The sequence below is a fragment of the Anolis carolinensis genome, chromosome 3 (assembly GCF_035594765.1).
Source record: "Anolis carolinensis isolate JA03-04 chromosome 3, rAnoCar3.1.pri, whole genome shotgun sequence".
Lineage (NCBI taxonomy): Eukaryota > Metazoa > Chordata > Lepidosauria > Squamata > Dactyloidae > Anolis > Anolis carolinensis.
In genome coordinates, this window is record NC_085843.1 from 34784900 (window position 1) to 34805381 (window position 20482).

At 41.5% G+C, this 20482-nt stretch overlaps 1 protein-coding gene across 1 annotated transcript in view; it reads left to right on the forward strand.

The window, feature by feature from the left end:
- Positions 1 to 20482, forward strand: part of LOC134297377 (neurobeachin-like) — a 90873-nt gene that overhangs the window by 40058 nt on the left and 30333 nt on the right. The window contains exons 10-11 of the mRNA XM_062974716.1: positions 10418 to 10526; positions 15083 to 15235. Of these exons, the coding sequence (XP_062830786.1) occupies positions 10418 to 10526; positions 15083 to 15235 (262 nt within the window). The remainder of the gene's footprint in view (positions 1 to 10417; positions 10527 to 15082; positions 15236 to 20482) is intronic.

Below are 20482 nucleotides of genomic sequence, written 5' to 3' on the forward strand. Positions count from 1 at the left end.
TAAGCAGTCTCATGACTGCTTTATTGCAACACTTTACTTCACTTGTACCTTTGAAGTGTATTTTTATCATGGACTGTATTGATACTGTTTTCAAGATCCGGGAATTGCAAAAGAGATCACTCTGATAAATATCATAGCTACTAATGAATATGTTCTTGCGTGATTCAAAATTCAAGTATAGTTTGGTGCTATTTTAGTGTGCAGAGAATGTTTTAATCACAAAGTTTGCATTCATGATAAATTCTGCATTCTGCTTAATACTGTGTCCAAAAAATATATTGTGCTTCTATAGCAGGGTTTTTTTTAGTTCTGAGATTTCCTCAAAAATTCTCCTTGAAAAGAGTAACTAACTCAAAAAGGGAGGGGAGAAATGGTGGACACTTGTGTGACAGTACCTTTCCATTGGTGCAAAGAAACTCTAGACCAGTGGTTCTCAACTTGTGAATCCCTTAGTTGCCCTCCTCTGGACACCTTCCAGCTTAGCTGTCAAGAGTCAGACGCCAGTTAACAAACAAAACAGAGTTTATTCCGAAGATAAGCCAAAAAATAACATAAACACAGAAAGTATCCTTGAAACACTTCACTTATCAGTGTTTCAAGAGTAGTTTGGACAAAAAATAACTCAAAAACAAGCCACACTATTTTCCCATGCTGGCATTCAATAAAAACTAAAAAGACGCTTCAATTCAGCTTTGGAGAACAAATAGAGTTGACTGCAAGAAGATGTCAGGCTCACTTCAAAGGACCAGTCTGAACGCAGATCAAAGATAGCTGCTCTCAAATCCAATCTTTATTGAAGAATACATGACTTTGGAAAAAGTCGAGAATGACCTAATGTTTACATACAATCATTTTTATCACCTCTGATGCAACGTAACACCACACGCAAATATCATCATCAAACCCCACCCCCTGTATCACATTTCTACTATTTCCACACACTCTACCAATTATAATTGTTTACACTTTCAACCCCGAGTTCCCAGGCTCTTCTATCTTCTTCTGCCAGGTGCTTCCAGGACTATTTATGTTATGACTCCAAGTCCAGGGCTTGGAAATTCAGCCCTGGGACTTGGTTCCATGACATGGCGCCCTCTTTTTCTCCATCCTCCTCTTCGGTGCTTCTTTCATCACAATTCTGAAATAAATCAAACAATAACTCTATGTGTCCATTTTGTCCAAAGTACCCATATACTTTTTCAGTAAGCTGCGATGGAATACTGGGTGTATTTTCCCTAAACTTTTTGGCAATGCCAACTGGAAAGTTACTTCGTTGATAACACCCTGTATTCTGAATGGTCCAATATATTTGGGGCCCAGTTTTCTCGAAGGCAGCCCCAATTTGATGTTTTGGGTACTTAACCACACTAAATCTCCTTTCTCCAATTTATCGCCTTCCATCCTTTTTCTGTCTGCGAATGTTTTATACTTTTTGTGTGCTTCCTTTAAGGATGCAGTCACTTGACTCCAGCATTCTAGCATTTGAGTTTTCCATTTCCCTGCCCCTGTTTCTTCATTCTCTGTCCATCTTGGCAACTGGGGCAGAGGCTGTATTTCATACCCGTAAACTACTTCAAAGGGAGTTTTATTTGTTGCGGAATGTATAGTCGAATTAAAAGCTAGTTCTGCGAAAGCCAGCCACTTAGACCAGTCATTTTGTCTCATGTTAGAGTACATTCGAAGGAACTGCCCAAGCGTCTGTTGAGTACGTTCTACTGCCCCGTTTGTCATGGGGTGAAAAGCAGAACTTAGACTCCTTTCTGCTCCTAGCATTTCCAAGAATTTTTCCCAGAATTTTGCTGTGAACTGAACCCCTCTGTCACTGACCACTCTACTGGGACATCCATGAAGTTTGTAAATATGGTTTATGTACAATTCAGCTAGTTTCTCTGCCGATGGTAGTTTCGTCAGTGCTATAAAGTGGGCCTGTTTGGAAAACAGGTCTAATACTGTCCAAATATAACGATGTCCTTTGCTAACCGGCAGTTCCCCCACAAAGTCCATAGCTACACATTCCCAAGGCCTGGTAGGTTCTGCTACTGTTTGTAATAATCCCATTGGCTTCCCTCCTCTCGATTTATTTCTGGCACAATCATCACATTGAACAACATGATTCTTTATGTCCTTCCTCATCCCTGGCCACCAACAATGTTTTGCTATTGCCTTTGTTGTTTTTGTAATTCCTGTATGACCAGCGCTCTGGTTATTGTGAAAACGATGCAAAATCTTAATCCTTAATATTGCTGGGATATACAGTTTCTTGTTCACAAACCAGAATCCCCCCTTCTGCTCCCCCTTTTCTGCGTTGGATGCGATCCACTGATCTCCTTCGTATGACTGTTTCAGTTCTTTTCCCCAACTATTCTCCTCGTCGAATTTAATAATAGCAGTGTTCTCTCTTTGGGTCTGCGCTCTTGTACTGACAGCTAAGCCCCATTGTTTATCAGAGAATACTGTTCCCTCTTTTGCTGTGGTTATGCCTTTGTGTTGAGGCATGCGTGAAAGAGCATCTGCCAAGACATTCTGTTTCCCTTGGAAAAACTTTAATTGGAAATCGAACCTGCTGAAGTATTGTGCCCATCTAATTTGTTTGGGGGACAATTTTCGAGGAGATTTTAAATACTGGAGGTTCTTATGGTCAGACCAAATTTCAAATGGGATTCCGCTCCCTTCGAGGAAGTGTCGCCAGCATTCTAAGGCTTTTAATATGGCTAATGCTTCTTTTTCCCATATGGGCCAACATTTTTCAGTTTCACTGAACTTCCGGGACAAATATCCACAAGGTTTTAAGTTCCCATTTTGATCTTTTTGCAATAGTACTGCCCCGTATGCACAGTCTGAAGCATTGCAATGGATTATGAAAGGGCTCAGGATATCGGGGTGTTTTAGGACGGGTTCTTCTGTGAAGCATCCTTTTAGGGTTTCAAATGCCTTTTGGCATTCTGGCGTCCAACTCAGTTTGGCGCCAGGAGCTTTCACTTTTGCTGTCTCCCCTTTCCCTTTTGTTTTTAAAAGTTCAGTAAGGGGTGCGGTTATTTGCGCAAAGCCTTTTATGAACGATCTATAAAAATTTGCAAACCCCAGAAATGATTGCAATTGCCTCCTTGTTTGAGGTACTCCCCATTCTTTTACGTCTGATACTTTAGACGGGTCCATAGCTAACCCTTCTGGAGATATCCGATACCCCAGAAAGTCAATTTGAGTTTTATTAAATTCACATTTGGACAGTTTTGCATACAGCTTTGCTTCCCTTAGTCTCTGCAAAACTTCCCGGACCAATTCCACGTGCTTTTCTTTATCTTCGCTCACGATCAAGATGTCATCAAGGAATATGAATACTCCTCGGTACAACAATGGGTGCAGTATTTCATTTATAAGCTGCATAAAGCAACTGCCGCCATTTTTTAACCCAAATGGCAAAATTTTATATTCAAAATGGCCGAATGCGCAGGAAAATGCAGTTTTCCAAGTATCCTCGGGTTTGATTCTTAATTTATGATATGCTTCAATTAAATCCAGTTTAGTAAATATGCTCCCTTTCTTCAATACGGTAATTAAATCCTTTACTAAGGGCATAGGGTATTTATTGTCCTTAGTAATTGCATTTAAATTTCGATAGTCAATGCACAATCTTAGAGAGTTGTCTTTCTTTCTCCTAAATAACACTGGGGCTCCGAGAGGAGAATTGGATGGCTTAATGAAGCCTCGCGCCAGGTTCTTATCAATATATTTCCTCAATTCCTCCTTCTCCTGAACAGACATGGGATACACTTTTGGTTTTGGTAAGTTTGCTCCTGGGGTTATTTCAATTTCTACTTCTATATTCCTCTTGGGAGGTAATTTACTTGCCTCTTTCTGATTGAAAACATCCACAAAGTCTCTGTATTCAGGTGGCAATAGCTGTGGGTCTATTTCCCCTGCTTCATTTCCCTCGTCCTCCTCTCCTGCTATTTTGCTTATCTCCCATTGCGTTTGTTGTTCTTTAAATGCTAGGCTCTTTCCTCTCCAATCTACTTCAGGATTTGCCTGTTCGAGCCATGGGATCCCTAGTATTACATGGTATGTGGCAATAGGGGCTATCACAAAGGATATTCTTCCTTCCCATTTGCCTATTTTACATGGGACCCCCCGTATTTCCTTCGTAGATACTTCCCCAGCAGCAACTGATCCATCTAGCTGCGAAAATGCAATTGGGGAGTCAAGCAACGTCTGCTGGCATTTCAGCGCTCCTGCTAATTCCGGAGTTATAATGTTCCTAGAACAACCGCAATCCACGAATGCCCTGCAGGTGGCCTGATTCTCTAGCCCCGATAGGCAGATTGGCACTACTAGCATGCGTTTGTCTCGACTCACCAGCCTTTCCGGAGATTCTGGGGCTCGCACCTCCTCCTCCGCTCGTCTCCCGGCTGCTGGCTTGGGCTTTGAGGGTTTTGGCGGCTCCCCCTTCCGGGCCCAACATTCTGCTGCTCGATGGCCCGTCTTCCCACATACAAAGCATCCCGGCTTGGGTTTGTTGTCATCTCCTTTGAAGGGGATCCCCGGCCTCCCTCCGGGCCTTTCCTGCTTCCTCGTTTCTCCTCGACCCCTCGCCACCGGTCTTTGCTGGCCGCCACCGCCCCTGAAACGCTTTACTTGGGCCAGGGTGGATTCGACGCGCCCCGCTAGTTGTATCCAGCCCTGGAGTGTTTCTGGGTCGTCTCTGTGCGCTGCCCAACTGAAAACCTCGGGGCGTAGTCCCTCTTTGAATATCTCCACTTTGGTCACTTCAGACCACTCTGGCACCCTTTCCGCGAGATGGAGGAATTCCTCTGCGTACTCGGGCACCGTTTTGTCCCTCTGCTTTATTCCTTTAAGCTGGTCTCGAGCCCTCAATTGCTCTAGCCGGTCTCTGAACCGGTTTTCTAGTGCGGCGAGGAAGCGGGGTACTGACCTCAGGCACGGGTCGCGTCTGGCATGTAGTTGCACATACCAGCTGGCTGCTCCTCTCTTTAGTGTGTTGCCGATGGCCCGAACCATGCTTCCTTCAGAGGGGAATGTGTGTGCATTGTCTTCCATATATCCTCTGATGCTAATGAGGAAAAAGTTCAGTTCAGATGATTGCCCTCCGTATTCCAGTTTGAGCTCTTCCCTCCTTTGCATCCATTCTGCGGCCCGTTGATGCTGTCTGGGAGGCATGGGGAAGGGTTGCATCGGGTTTACTTGGACGGCCCCTTTGAACACGCCGCGCCCCACTCCGGCGGTCGTTCCGCGCGCCTCCCAAAATTCTGCCGCTGCTGTCGGCCCTTCCACCCATCCGAATGCGGGCCTCGCTGTAGCCCCCGCACCTCGCCTTCCCTCGTCGTACGGCACATCCTCCTCCTCTTCCTGGATCTCCGGCTCCTCTCCGCCTTCGTCCGCCAATCCACTGGACCCGATCCCTGGCCCCAGTGGTCTTTCCACCCCGACGCCCATTCGGGGGGTTGGAAGTCCTGTTGGAGTTGGTGGCCTCCTCATCCCAGTATTCCTCATCCCCCTCGCCCCTCGCCGCCACGGGGCTCTGCGTTGAGGCGCGCTGGCCCCTCTGGCTCCAAGCTTCTTCTTTACTTGGCTCTCTCTCGGCGCCATATCGGGTGGGCTCCTTCTGGAGATTCTCTTCCAATAGTGGCACCAACCTCCCCACGGTTTCCGACAGCCTGGATAAATTAGTTTCCAGGATTGATAACCGCAGGGCCACGGTCTCCGGCATGCTTCCTCCAGATCCCCAACTGGTTTCTGCAGCCGCAGAGACGCCTCTTCCTCCTCTGGGAATCCTCTGGGTCACGCCGTTCGGCCTGGGGTACCCCGTAGAGGAAGCTATGGCTTGCAGCGTCTCTTCCCCCAACGGCCGGGCCCCTGGCAAAGGCCTCTCTGCTCCATTTAGGCTTTGATCGCCTTCTCCACTCATTATCACTTCACTGCGAATCCGCAGGAGGGTGAGAACGGGATTCTCGACTTAAATGTCAGGCTCACTTCAAAGGACCAGTCTGAACACAGATCAAAGATAGCTGCTCTCAAATCCAATCTTTATTGAAGAATACATGACTTTGGAAAAAGTCGAGAATGACCTAATGTTTACATACAATCATTTTTATCACCTCTGATGCAACGTAACACCACACGCAAATATCATCATCAAACCCCACCCCCTGTATCACATTTCTACTATTTCCACACACTCTACCAATTATAATTGTTTACACTTTCAACCCCGAGTTCCCAGGCTCTTCTATCTTCTTCTGCCAGGTGCTTCCAGGACTATTTATGTTATGACTCCAAGTCCAGGGCTTGGAAATTCAGCCCTGGGACTTGGTTCCATGACAAGAAGATATGCAAAATAAACGAAGGCTTGAAACCTTCCAAAAGCTGCAGAGTATAACTGAAAATGCAAAAGCCTCTTTTGGCTTCAAAGAAAAACAGCAAACTGGCTTGAAAACAAACAAAATAGAAGAGCAGTAAACTGCTTCCACGGTGCAGATAAAGCCGAAGCTTCAAAGGGATGATGAATAGCCGTCGTCAGGAGAATCCAAGGTCAGGTCAGGAGGCAGCAGCAAATTCCGAAAGGCAAACCAGTAGTCAGAAGCCGGGAGTAGTCGTCAGTCAGAGGGCGTAGACAGAAGCCAGGTCAAATTCAATCCAAAGTCCGAACAGGGTGCAGTCATCCAAACCAGGTCCACGATAAGACACAGCGAGAGCCTAGCCAGATGGTATCAGCAGCTAGAAATAGTAATCAGAATGCAGTCCAGGGAAACCCACACAGTTCCATCTCTCTGCTGCAGAGCAGTCCCAGATAACTTACATCCGAATCACAGTCCAAGTCCAGTCTTCACGGAAACACAGAGATCCCAATGGCGCCTCAGCAACATCTTGCCACACGCAAAGTGCAGTGGCCAAACATTCCTATTTTATTCCCCTTCCTCCTGGGTGACCAAACACTCATACCCAAACACCAGGTGTCCCAAATCTACTCAGAGTCCGAACTCCACACAGCTAGAGCTCATGGATCCGGAGTACCTAGCAATTCGTCGGAGTCCCAATCATCCTGTCCACACTTAGCCCCATGAACACTTAAAGAACCATCCTCCCTTCTCCAAGCATCCCAAGTGGGATCAGCTCCTGCAGAAACCCCAGGTTCAGTAGTATCCATAGGCCCCAAATCCCCAGACATCTCCGGTGGCTGTGCCCATTCAGTGCCCACTTCCCCAGCCACCACCTGTTCCTCAGCATCCATTTCCCCAAACTCCCCATCTGAATCTTCCTCAGAAGATCCCCCATATAGCTCTCTAAGTCGCTTCCTGCGAAACTCCTCCAGTGAACCCTCATCATGAGGGTTTTTTCTTCCTCTTCGAATCCCATCACCATCAACCATAATCCCCGAAGGCGCAGTCACAACATTAGCAATATCTCTTTTAAACTGTGGTGCCCAGAAATGGACACAGTATTCCAGGTGAGGTCTATGTAAAGCAATATTTGCACTTCCTCCATTTACCTTACCATTTTAGACATCTGTTGCATTGAAAATGTTGGCACTGTCTTCATTCTGATAGAGCTCAGATCTGCCTTGAAGTGTGTTTGTGTAAAACAAGTGTTTACTGGTGTAGCTCTTGTTATAAATAGGATTTCTGGAATTTGCTGTGGAAACTGGCACTTCTGTCAGTACATGTGTGGCTTTTGAATTTCATAGGGGTCAGTATATAATTTTGTGTTTTAATTGCCCATGTTTGTAGCTACTGTGTGTAGTTGAGACTTTTGATCTGAAGCCAGACAGTCTTGGATGAAGTACATCAAGTCAGATCACAAAATGCCTTTTTAGATAATTAAAACTTATTTCTTATACTGCACTGAGTATTTTACCTCATACTCATACAAATAGATTGTGAAGATATGTTAATTACAAGGGAATTTTCATATCAATACATATTTTACATGAAATTCCTTTATCTTCTTGTATATTCATACCTTGTGACAGTATAATTACAGTAATATAATAAATATCACAAAACTAAACAAAAGCAGTCTGGGAAACAGTATATAGAATATTTTTATTAACTGTATCTATGCATGTAATATGTTTAAAGCATTAAGGAAAACTTTTTTTGTTTAAATCTGTTGAAACAAATATATCCTGTGGTGTGATATATTATTGCAAACGAGGTTAATGTAGATAGATTATTGACTGTATTCTGTGCAAACCACTCACAGAAACACTCTGTGAAAACCGCTTCAGATCATTTTTTTAAAAATCCATTAGTATAATACACCCTTTAAATTCATGTATAATTCTAGAAATTTAGGCAAAAAAAGTTAGCCCAAAACTTTACTTATCCACTGGTTATTTTGACTATTGTACCTTATTTATTTATTTGTTTATTTAATTTATATACTGCTCTTCTCCCCAGGGGGACCCAGAGTGGTTAAAGCATTTGTTCCCTGACTGGGAACAAACCTTACGCTGATCAAAAAAGGGAAGCACCCCCTTTTCTGACTAAAGATGAAAGACAAGTCCTTAGTATGTCAGGGTAGAACCTAAAAAAAGCACTATCCCCTTAACTGACTTTGCTATGTTGTCATTTGTGGCCCTGGGTTTGGAAATGGCAACAGCAGCTAGGTGGTGCTTTCCCCACTCCATGGAATGCCCCTTGAGTAATCAATGGTTCATATCAAAATCTATAATTTTGCTTCCAAAATGTGCCCTTAAGTTATACATGAATTAAACATGAGTATATATAGTATATAAAATCACAATTTTAAAGATAAAAATGCTATCAAAACTGGCATTTCCTTTATTTGTCAGTGTAAATATCTACGAGGGTTATCCAGAAAGTAAATTATGTTTTGGAATTAAAAATGAACAAAGTATAGGAAAAAATATTTACCATATGCAGTTGAAAGTCACAACCAAATACCACATCTTACATAGTCACCATTCAAATCTAGGCACTTACCATAGCAATGAAGGAGCTTTGCAACTCCTCCCCCACTAAATTCTGCTGCTTGTCCTCAACCAACCGGTCACCCCTCTCCGCAGCTGCGCAGCCTCACAACCGCGCAGCCACGCCCCCATTGTTGGAAACAAGTGGTTGAGGAAGCAAGTGGCAGAATTTAGTGGGGGAGGAGTTGCAAAGCTCCTTAATCGCTATGGTAAGTGTCTAGATTTGGATGGCAACTACGTGAGATGTGGTATTTGGGTGTGGCTTTCAACTGCATATGGTAAATGTTTTCTCCTATACTTTGTTCATTTTTAATTCCAAAACATAATGTACTTTTTGGATAGCCCTTGTATATCTTCTGTAGTAGAGCATGTATTCACTCATTTTGTTTCAGCTAAAACTTTAAATGGCCTTCTATATTAACATTGCCTCATATTATTGAATCCATGTGGGTGCTGTTTTGAATTGCTGGATTTCACCGATTTTAAGATGCACCTCCTCACCATCTCAGTCAAGACTAAAAAAAGGGGGGGGGGGCGTCTTAAGAATCACTGGCTCCCTAGATTTGCAAGTGGGGAACCATCAAGCATCAACTCCCACCTCCATCTCTCAGCTGCCTTTCTTCTGATCTTTCAGCTAGCTGAAGGAAAGGGGGAAAGCTAGCTGAGAGATAGGAGGATGCCTGCTAGAAGATTTGTGTGTTATGTGTGGGCGGGGGAGGGGGGTCATCAGTTGAGTCTATGGTGCATCTTGGAATTGATGGCATCCTAGATTCAGTGAAATATGGTTCCCCAAATTTACTAAATTAAATGGTAAAATTATTTGAGTTAGTTTTGCTCCAGATATGTACAGAAGCTTCCTTCATCCACAATAACAAAACAGTATTTTATCTTTTGCCTCCTTTGTACTGTAGTTTGCTACTACAGCCAACCTTCTGCTTTTGCAGGTTTAACTTTTGTGGATTTGATTATTTGCAGATTTGATTAATATGTTCTGTCTACTTTCCTTTGAAATCTCTGCTTAAACCGTATTTTCTTTGTTTTCATATTGAATTTTTAAACACATAAATGTGAGGGGTGCAAGAATTGATGGAGGTTAATAGGCTAGGTATATCAATATAAGCTGACTGTATGTTCAAAAACTCATATGAAGATAATAAAGATAATAACCTAAACATTGTTCACATTATTTCATGTTAAATTTACAAACTTCTTTGTTTGGATGTCCTATTCAATTATTCATTTAGGGTTTGTCTTTCCAACACTAATTATACATAGCATTTTAATGACTGCTGATAAATTTTGACAAACAAGTCTAAGATCAATTCTGCATTTTGAGCATGATGGAAATATTTAAATAATCATATCAATCATAGCCTCCCAGCTGTAGAATAATTGTTCTGAAGTGGTTTCTGCTTTTAGAAAGGCAGTACAAAAGCCTAGTTATAATTAATGTTTTGACTTTATATGCAGTGCTACTCTCTTGGCTTTCTTGGTGGAACTTCTTAAGAGTTCTGTTGCCATGCAAGAGCAAATGCTGGGTGGAAAAGGATTCCTGGTTATTGGCTATCTCCTGGAAAAGGTAAGTGATGATAATATTAGCAACAGCACTAACATTCCAATATTATTTGTCGTTTTGAATATCAAGTACCTAGAATCAGTAACCTTACTTGACTGACATTACAGTTGGCAATAGAATATCTTGTGGAGACTTTGGCTAGAGTAACTCCATGGTTTTCATGCAATCATCAGTTGAAGAAATAGGTTGGATATTGCCTAGATCATATTTGGCATTTGCAGTTGCTTTGAAGATTTCTAAATATAGTACATGAGAACAGATAATTTTGCCTGCTTTGCTGTCAGGCCTACTCTGCTTATTAAGCAGCTGTCCAGAGAAGCCTTTCCAAGTGGTACATGGCTTACTGCAGGTATGGGCAAACTTTCTAACTTGGGGGCCACATGGGGTGGGTGGATGGGCCAGGAGGGGAGCTTCACCCCAAGTCCCCTCCCTGCCCTTTCCTCCCCTTCCTCTTCTCTTTCAGAGACAGAAAGTGAAGGAAAGTCAGGAAATATTTGGATCCCAAAAGGATTGCCCTTGGTCAGGATGAGATGGTGGATGGGAGAGAAAAAGGATATTAATTAGACCCCTTATTGCCTACTCCTGATATAAAATCCTAGAATCCTAGAGCTGAAAGAGACCCCCAAGGGCCATCCAGTCCAACCCAGTGCCATTCATGAAGGTACGATCAAAGCACTCACGATAGACAGCCTCTGCAGAAAAGCCTCCAGAGAAGGAGACTCCACCACACTCCCAGGCAGCCAATGCCATTCTCCAGGAAGTTCTTCCTCATATTTTCTCTTTCCCTGCCATTTGAACCCATTGCTCCCTTGTGCCCTGGTCTCTAGGGCAGAAAAAGTCAGTCCCCCCCACTCTCCTCTTCAATAGGACACCCTTTCACATATTGAAATATGGTCCTCATGTTTCTTTTCTATCTTCTCTTCTTCCAGCTAAACATCCCCCAGGAGGAAAGGAGGAAGGAAAAAGAGAAGTAAGGAAGGAAGAGAAGGATGGAAGGAAGGAAAAGTGGAAGAGGAGAAGGGAAGAGAGAAGGAAGGAAAGACAAAGGGAAGGAAGAAAGGAGAAAGAGGGAAGGAGGGAAGGAAGGAAGGATGAAATAGTGGAAGGGAAGGAAAGAGTGTGGGAGGGAGAAAGAGGGAGGGAAGGAAGGAAGGAAGGAAAGAAGAAAGGAAGGAAGGAGGGAGGGAATGGGGGGGAGGAAGGAAAGAGAGAAGGAAGGCAAGACAAAAGGGAAGGACAGAAGAAGAAAGAGAGGAAGGTAAGGTAGGGAAGAGGGAGGGAAGGAAGGAAGGAAGGAAGGAAGGAAGGAAGGAAGGAAGGAAGGAAGGAAGGAAGGATAGGATAGGATAGGATAGGATAGGATAGGATAGGATAGGATAGGATAGGATAGGATGGTGAGAGAGTGGAAGGCCTGAGAAAAGAGTCCAAGGGGCCCCATCCAACCCCCAGGCCTGGGTTGACCCATACCTGGCTTACTGTCATATACCTCAGTAAATACTATTGATATCCTCACAGACCCAATGTAAAGAATTTTCCAGGCAGTTTGGCCAGAGCATCATTTGACTTCACAGCAGTTTCAACACTAAGGGTCTGATCAAATATCCATTGCACCATCTGTTTAACATCCAATTTTTTTCACGTCAGGAGCGACATGAGAAACTGCAAGTCGCTTCTGGTGTGAGAGAATTGGCCGTCTGCAAGGACGTTGCCCAGGGGATGCCCGGATGTTTTTGATGTTTTTACCATCCTTGTGGGAGGCTTCTCTCATGTTCCTGCATGGAGCTGGAGCTGATAGAGGGAGCTCATCCACACTCTCCCCAGGTTGGATTCGAAATAGCAACCTTCAGGTCAGCAACTCAACATTCAAGCCATCAGTCCTGCCAGCACAAGGGTTTAACCCACTGCGGCATGGGGGGCTCCAACATCCAAATGAAAATATTTAATGATATGATTGGGAGTTGGATGACATTCAGCTCCATATCTCTCTATGGTCAGAATCAGGTAAAGATATGTAAGTCATGAACCAATGTCTTACTGCTGGATAATAAACTGTAGCTAAAACTTGATGAGGTTGAGGCTTCGTGGTTTATTGATTCTGTGTCTTAGGAACATCAGTTAACCTGTTTTGGTTGAAGTTGTATTCTCTCTGAAGGGGCAGTTTATTACTTCTGAGGTACTCAAGATTTCCTGAGGCAGTCTTTGGTTATCATGACCATTTCTGGATGGAGGCAGTATGGCCACAGTAGCTCATACACTTTCCATTTAGATTATTACAATATATTAGGTTTACCTTAGAGAGTCAGTATGTTGTAGTGGTTTGAGTGTTGGATTAGGACACTAGGAGAACAGGATTCCAATCCCTGCTCAGCCACAGAAACCCATTTTTAAAATCCACTTCTTTGTCCCGCATTTTGGTGCTCTCTGGGATGTTTCCAGACAGCGCCAAAGCATGGGACAAAGAAGTGGATTTTTAAAATGCGGGATCTCAAAGGGAGTGCAAACACAGACCTGTTAGTCCTGCTGCATAGTCCCTGTTGTCTTCACAGCTGTATTTTGAAGTGGATTCAGATGGAGGGTGGACAGGGGATATCCAGTGGAAGTTTTTTTTTTTACTCACTCCAGAGATGTGCACATGTGCATATGTGCATATGCACATATGAGGTCCAGTGTCTAATGGAGCAATTTTTTAAAATAAAACTTCCCTTGGATCTTTGTCTTCCCCCAATTGTTAATTCAAGATCTGTTCAGCATTACAAAGTGTGAAAGACAGAATTTGAGAGAGTTGTATTTACTTTCTACTTGTGTTTCCCTGAGCCCTCTGTGTCTCCGTTTGACAGCTGATCAACTGTTTTGGACTTTTCAGAAACACATGTACTCTGTAGGAGTCTACATGGGGGGCGGGGGGGGGGGGGAACACGTGTTTTCCATGACTGCTGGGATACACAGACATAGAAAGGTGCATGTTTCTCAGGAAGAATTGAGTGTAAAGGTCACCTTTAAAACACATGTTTTCCAGCCCTTAATCCAATTCCTCCTGATTCCTCTTGCATTTTGGTTAAACCTCATTTAGCCACCCCCAACCCGTTTCCTCTCAGGTTTTAATGCATGTGTAGAAGGCCCTCAATCTTAGGGGAAGGCAATAGAAAACTTCAAAATAAATTCTGCCAAGAAAACCCTGTGATAAGATCACTTTAAATTCACCATAAATCAGAAATGATTTGATGACACATAAGTTTGCTTTGAAGATGAAGAAACGACTGCTGACACAAGCGTCATGTAGAAACAAACCATACGATACTGGTTTTAAAAGAATTGCATTGGCTGCTAATGTTTCCAGCCTGAGTTCAAGATGTTAATGTTGGCTTTAATGCAGCTATAGAGATTCTCAGCAAGAATGAATATTTAGATTTAATGTGTTGTCGAAGGCTTCCAAGGCCAGAATCACAGGGTTGTTGTGTGTTTTCTGGGCTGTATGGTTATGTTCCAGAAATATTCTCTCCTGACGTTTCGCCCACATCTATGGCAGGCATCCCCTCACAACATCTGAGGATGCCTGCCATACATGTGGGTGAAACGTCAGGAGAGAATATTTCTGGAACATGGCCATACAGCCCGGAAAACACACAACAACCCTATTTAGATTTATTTTATGGCTTTCAGAATGGAATCATCCTCGAACTTTCTGACAGAAGACCTTTATTAAGAGAAGGACAGGGAAAATGTGGCTGTGCTGCTTTGCTTTCATTTCTTGGAGGGTTTTTATACCATATTCTCTTGTGTTTTGAGATAGGGACCACTGTACTGCAGTGATTCTGTAGTAATGTTTGTTGTCAGTTCCCAAGTGTGCCATTTGTATTTTGCCTTCTTTTCTGTGAAAGAATCTTTTTGTAATCTAACAGTGCTTGATAGGGTTGCACTACCAATACAGGAGAGGTGTATGGCCTGTAGGTACTCTTGCATCTATTTATTTCATTAGAGATGAGATAAAGAATGCCTAATATCAGTTTTGGGTGGTATGACCACTTAGGGACAGGAATAGGGTGCTTACTGACCACTGTGGGAACAATACGGTCCAAAATGCTGTTCTCTTCTAGCATGTTTCTGTCATGTTCAGTGATGCTACTTTCCCCCTGAATTTCAGTTATAAAGAAGCAGCATGAACTTAATTTGATTAGTAGTCATGTTGGCTTGGAATGATAGGGGTTTCTGTTAAATTCAACACTTTCTACTCAGAACAGTCTTCTATGATGCTTGCTTGGAAATTTAGTGATATTTATTGTAGCTTTGTTGCTTTTTAAGTTTGTTTCTGCATTTCATGTGTTTAGCAAGGAATCAAGCTGTACATACGTTTTAAAACAAACATGTTGGAATAGTACCTTTTTCTATTAGTTTCTGTTCAAATAAAATGTAATTTGAGGAAAAAATGTGTGTTTGTTCATCAGTCTTGTTTAATGATGTTAAAGTATACTTTATACTTTAAAATAAAATTGAGGCCTTTTGACAGAATATGTAGAAATAAATACCCAACAGTGTAATACGTTGTATGTTAATTTGTTCAGTCATCCAGAGTTCATATAACAAGAGCTGTGCTGGAACAGTTTTTGTCGTTTGCGAAATATCTGGATGGACTCTCGCATGGAGCACCATTGCTAAAGCAGTTATGTGATCATATCCTTTTCAACCCTGCTATTTGGATACATACTCCTGCAAAGGTCAGTGAATTGTATGTCATGCAAAGTTCTTGTTTTATCGTTTTAATTCATAAGTAGCATCCAGATTTGTGTTTTGCAAAATGAAGATAAGGGGTTTTTGTCTGGTGGTGGTGGGGAAGCTGGGAAACAAATTCTGACTTGACTTAGTAAGTAAATTTGTGACATTTATCACCAGTTATCTGTTTCTTCCCAAAATTCCATGCCATATGTTATGCTTATTCTGAGAAGTGCAAATTGTTTGCCCTTTCTTGGGATTTCTTTTAGAAGATGTCAGCAACATCTCACCCAACTAATTTTATTAAAACCATTCGGGCCCAGACTATTTGACAAACTCCTTTCCTTTAAGAAACAACTAAAAACCTACTTTTGCACACCAGCGTATGGATGGAAGATGAATAGTTTACCTTTTGATTTCACCTCATCTGACGATACCGACAATGGTCATCCCTAATTTATTGAGGAATTATATTTTTATATTTTTATACAGATTTTAAGAGTTCAGTCTGTTGATTATGATGCCTTATTGATGTATTTGTTTTCACTTAGATGTTTAGTTATTTATCTTAACTTTCTGTTTTAGTGGTATATTGTATTTCATTATTGTTGTGTAGGCATTGAATTTTGTCATAACATGTTTGGAACCCGCTTTGAGTCCCGCATCTGGGGAGATAAAAGCAGTATACAAGTGAAGCGAAGTAAATAATAAATTGCGTTATTGTGTTTAATTTGAGAATTTTAACTGTTAGTTTTAATATTTTTTTTTGTAATTTACATGTCATTGAATGTTTGCCACTTTTGCCTTTTTTGCCTTTGGAAGCTGCCCTGAGTCCCCTCAGGGAGAGAGGTTGGGTTAAAAATAAAGATGATGATGATGATGATTATGATGATTATATCCAACAGAAATAAGATTAACTATTTTTCACATTCTCTCTTGGGGGGGGGGGGGGCTTAAATATTCTTCTGCAGTTCTATGAAGAAAACATCAGTGTTGCATTGTTGCTGCCACCTCTAAATTCAGGGTGGGAGAAAGTACAAGAGAAAAAAAAAAATCTTCTTTTCTTTTCAATTTGGGATTTTGCAAGATGCAGAAGTAAGACCCAGAACAAAAAACAGAAGCCATTCTCCCCAAATTATCTGATGATGAAATGGGATCTTTTTTTCTTCAAAAGAATAGCTATGGAAAAACTTGTAGGCATGCCATAGTACTGGGTACTGCAAACATTATGCAAGAATTGAGAGATGGAGGAAAGAGAGAGTTTCACTTTATGGTTTGTCTTGCAAAATGCGCATCCATGACTTGCTGCAGTTTCTTGCAAAAACCCAACAAAAAGGAAGAGAAAGGAATTCTTCTTTCCTCCATTTCTCTCTCTTCTTATTTTTCTCCCCAGGAAGTACAAGCAAGGCATGGGCAATTCTTTTTCCCCCAAAGCCCAGTTTGTAGGATAGAAGCCTCTGCTAGTCCTCCTGTGTCTATGGAAAAGTGATTATTTTCTCCTGCAAGGTGAGATTTTCTGTTTTTTGTTTTGGAGAAAGTGCCACCTTGCTGCTGCTTCATGAAATAAAAGACTTAAATAGAACAGTGAAAGTGGAAAGTATGTTAGTTTTCTGGCTGTAATAATGGGTTTTCCAACACTCAGGTAGCCTAAGAAGAAAAATTACACAGTGATGAGAATTTTTCACCTAGTATTCAGACATTATGAAGGTTGATAATATTATTCTCAGAAATATCTGTGGTTTTTTTTATGTAGAAATAATAGTTTTGGGCAATGGACACAGTGTCTAGATATATATCTATATATATAAAAGAGTGATGGCATCATGGCAATTCACAAAACAACAAAAGTACAGGCCCCCCAACCTCAAAATTTGACAACACAACCTATCATCCATGCCTCAAGGTTGATATAACAAAAAGAAAAGAAAAATAAAGTCCTAATTAGAGGGAGAGCAATAATTTTTTTTATCCAATTGCTGCCAGTTTAGAGGGCTAATCTCTGCCCACTTGGTTGCCTAGCAACCAGCCAAGGGACAGCCAGGGTTCAGTTAGGGGACAGGCAGATTTAGTAATTACTATATAGCATTACTGTGTAGTGAACTACTTTTTCTGACAAATTTGTTGTCTAACATGATGTTTTGGTGCTTAATTTGTAAAATCATAACTTAATTTGATGTTTAATAGAGTTATCCTTAATTCCTCATTATCCAACATATTCGCTTATCCAACGTTCTGCCGGCCCGTTTATGTTGGATAAGTGAGACTCTACTGTACTGTATTTACAAATTTACCACTAAAATATCACAATGAATTTAAAACACTGACTACAAAAACATTGATTATGAAAAGGCAGACTGCGTTGGATAATCCAGAACATTGTATAAGCGAATGTTGGATAAGTGAGATTCTTCTTTAATATGAAATAATTACTGGGATAGAATAATGCAGAACAATATAATCTCTAAAACCAGGACAGTAAATAAACAGGGGAATTCCAGACAGGAAACAATCAGGGCCAGCTAACACCTCCCAACAAAAAATTCACTCAGGGAGGAAACAGCCAGGCTTTAAAGCTGCAAGGCCATTACATCCTAAACATTTTTCCTAATTGCAGCATTCATACTTGCCTCCAACAAACAAAAAAAACCAATCAGAAATATTGTATATTCACAACCTTTAGAAAATAATATCCCCTGATGGCGCAGCATGTTAAAGCGCTGAGCTGCTGAACTTCTGGACCGAAAGGCCACAGGTTTGAATTGGGGGAGCGGAGAGAGCCTCCACTGTTAGCCCCAGCTTCTGCCAACCCAGAAGTTCGAAAACATGCAAATGTGAGTGCATCAATAGGTACTGCTCTGGCGGGAAGGTAACGCCGCTCCATGTAGTCATCCCACATGACCTTGGAGGAGTCTACGGACAACGCCGGCTCTTCGGCTTAGAAATGGAGATGAGCACCAACCTCCAGAGTCATTGGACACGACTGGACTTAATGTCTGGGGAAAACCTTTACCCTTGACCTTAACTACCACCAATTCCTCAATACTTTATTTCCCATACCACCAGACTTCGCCACAGCAACGCGTGGCCGGGCACAGCTAGTGTATTATGATAAAACAAAACAGGACTCTTGCATACACAAAGGGATAGCTGTATATTTTTGTGTACAAGATTTCAGATTCTTCCACAAAACTAGCAATCTTGGGGTAGGAGAGGGCCACGTTGTTGCTATATGCTGCCTTTTCACTCTTAAAAGAAACTCAAAGCAGTGGATATTAATAAAAATAATTTCCTGACACACTTCGGACGTGCAGTTACTGAGTGAAAACTATGCAGGAATGCAGGAAGCAGAAAACTGGGAATTACTCTGAAGTAGAATATTCCAGACAAGGAACTCACTCTGAAATAGAATATTCTAGGCAGCCAATAACATCTGGTAGACTATAACATTGATATGGTGGTGGTAGAAATAGTAGTCATAAATAGTAGAAAGAAAATAATGATGATGATGATGATGATGATGATGATGATACCGCTAGGAGTATAAACTTGAAAATGGAAATAAGCAACACAAATGACACAACTGAGGTTTATGAGAATGCCTCCTATACAAAACATGGCTTGTGTGGGAAAGGTTTCACTTTTTTTCTCCAGGAAGACCGCTTCGACTTCATTTTTTGTGTTTTAATTTTTTTAAAAAACAACAACAACACACCATTGTGACATGCACTTTGAGAGATCTTCAAAACAGCTCACCTCTCCCCCTTCAATTCTGTTCTCTATTTATTTTGCATAATATTGTGAATTGCTACAGTTATAGTTTATACAGTAGAGCAGGGGTCCCCAAACTTTTTATGCAGAGGGCCAGTCCACAATCCTTCAAACTGTTGAGGGGCCAAATTATCATTTGGAAAAAAAAAATACAAACAAATTCCGATGTACACTGCACATGTCTTATTTGTAGTGCAAAAACAACAACAAGAACAATGAAATAACAATGAAAGAGCATTACAATATTTAAAAATAAAAACAATTTTAACCAACATACAGTAGAGTTTCACTTATCCAACACTCGCTTATCCAGCGTTCTGGATTATCCAACGCATTTTTGTAGTCAATGTTTTCAATATATCGTGATATTTTGGTGCTAAATTCATAAATACAGTAATTACTACATAGCATTACTGCGTATTGAACTACTTTTTCTGCCAAATTTGTTGTCTAACATGATGTTTTGGTTCTTCATTTGTAAAATCATAACCTAATTTGATGTTTAATAGGCTTTTCCTTAATGCCTCCTTATTATCCAACATATTTGCTTATCCAACATTCTGCCGGCCCGTTTATGTTGGATAAGTGAGACTCTACTGTACATTTATCAGTATTTCAATGAGAAGTGTGGGCCTGCTTATAGCCAATGAGATAGTCAAGTTAATTAGGATTGTTGTTGTTGTTGTTGTTGTTGTTGTTGTTGTTGTGTGCCTTCAAGTCATTTCAGACTTTGGGCGAGCCTAAGTCTAAAATTTATTTATTTATTTACTATATTTATTTACTACATTTGTATCACACCCTTCTCACCCCAAAGGGGACTCAGAGTGGCTTAGAAATTATATGTACATACAATATGTTATATTATTAGCATAGCACACTATTAGCATTATAGATTACTATATTGAACTATACCACTATATTATTAGTAATATATAATATATAATTAATACTATTGTATTGTATTTTTATTATTAGTGTTATATTGTATTACATTATAATAGTATTATCAATATTATATGTATATACAATATATTATATTCTAAAACTGAGGGCGGGGGCCAGGTCAATGACCTTGGAGGGCCGCATCCGGCCCCCGGGCCTTAGTTTGGGAACCCCTGCAGTAGAGTCTCACTTATCCAACACTCGCTTATCCAACGTTCTGGATTATCCAACACATTTTTGTAGTCAATGTTTTCAATATATCATGATATTTTTCAATATATCATGATATATCATGATATGTCACTAAGGAGGCTGTTCAGGTCCTGAACCGGTGTCTGGCCGCTGTGTCGGACTGGATGAGGGCGAACAAATTGAAACTGAATCCAGACAAGACAGAGGTCCTCCTGGTCAGTCGCAAGGCTGAACAGGGAATAGGGTTACAGCCTGTGTTGGACGGGGTCGCACCCCCCCTGAAGACACAGGTTCGCAGTCTGGGGGTTCTCCTGGACTCATCGCTGAGCCTGGAGCCCCAGGTCTCGGCG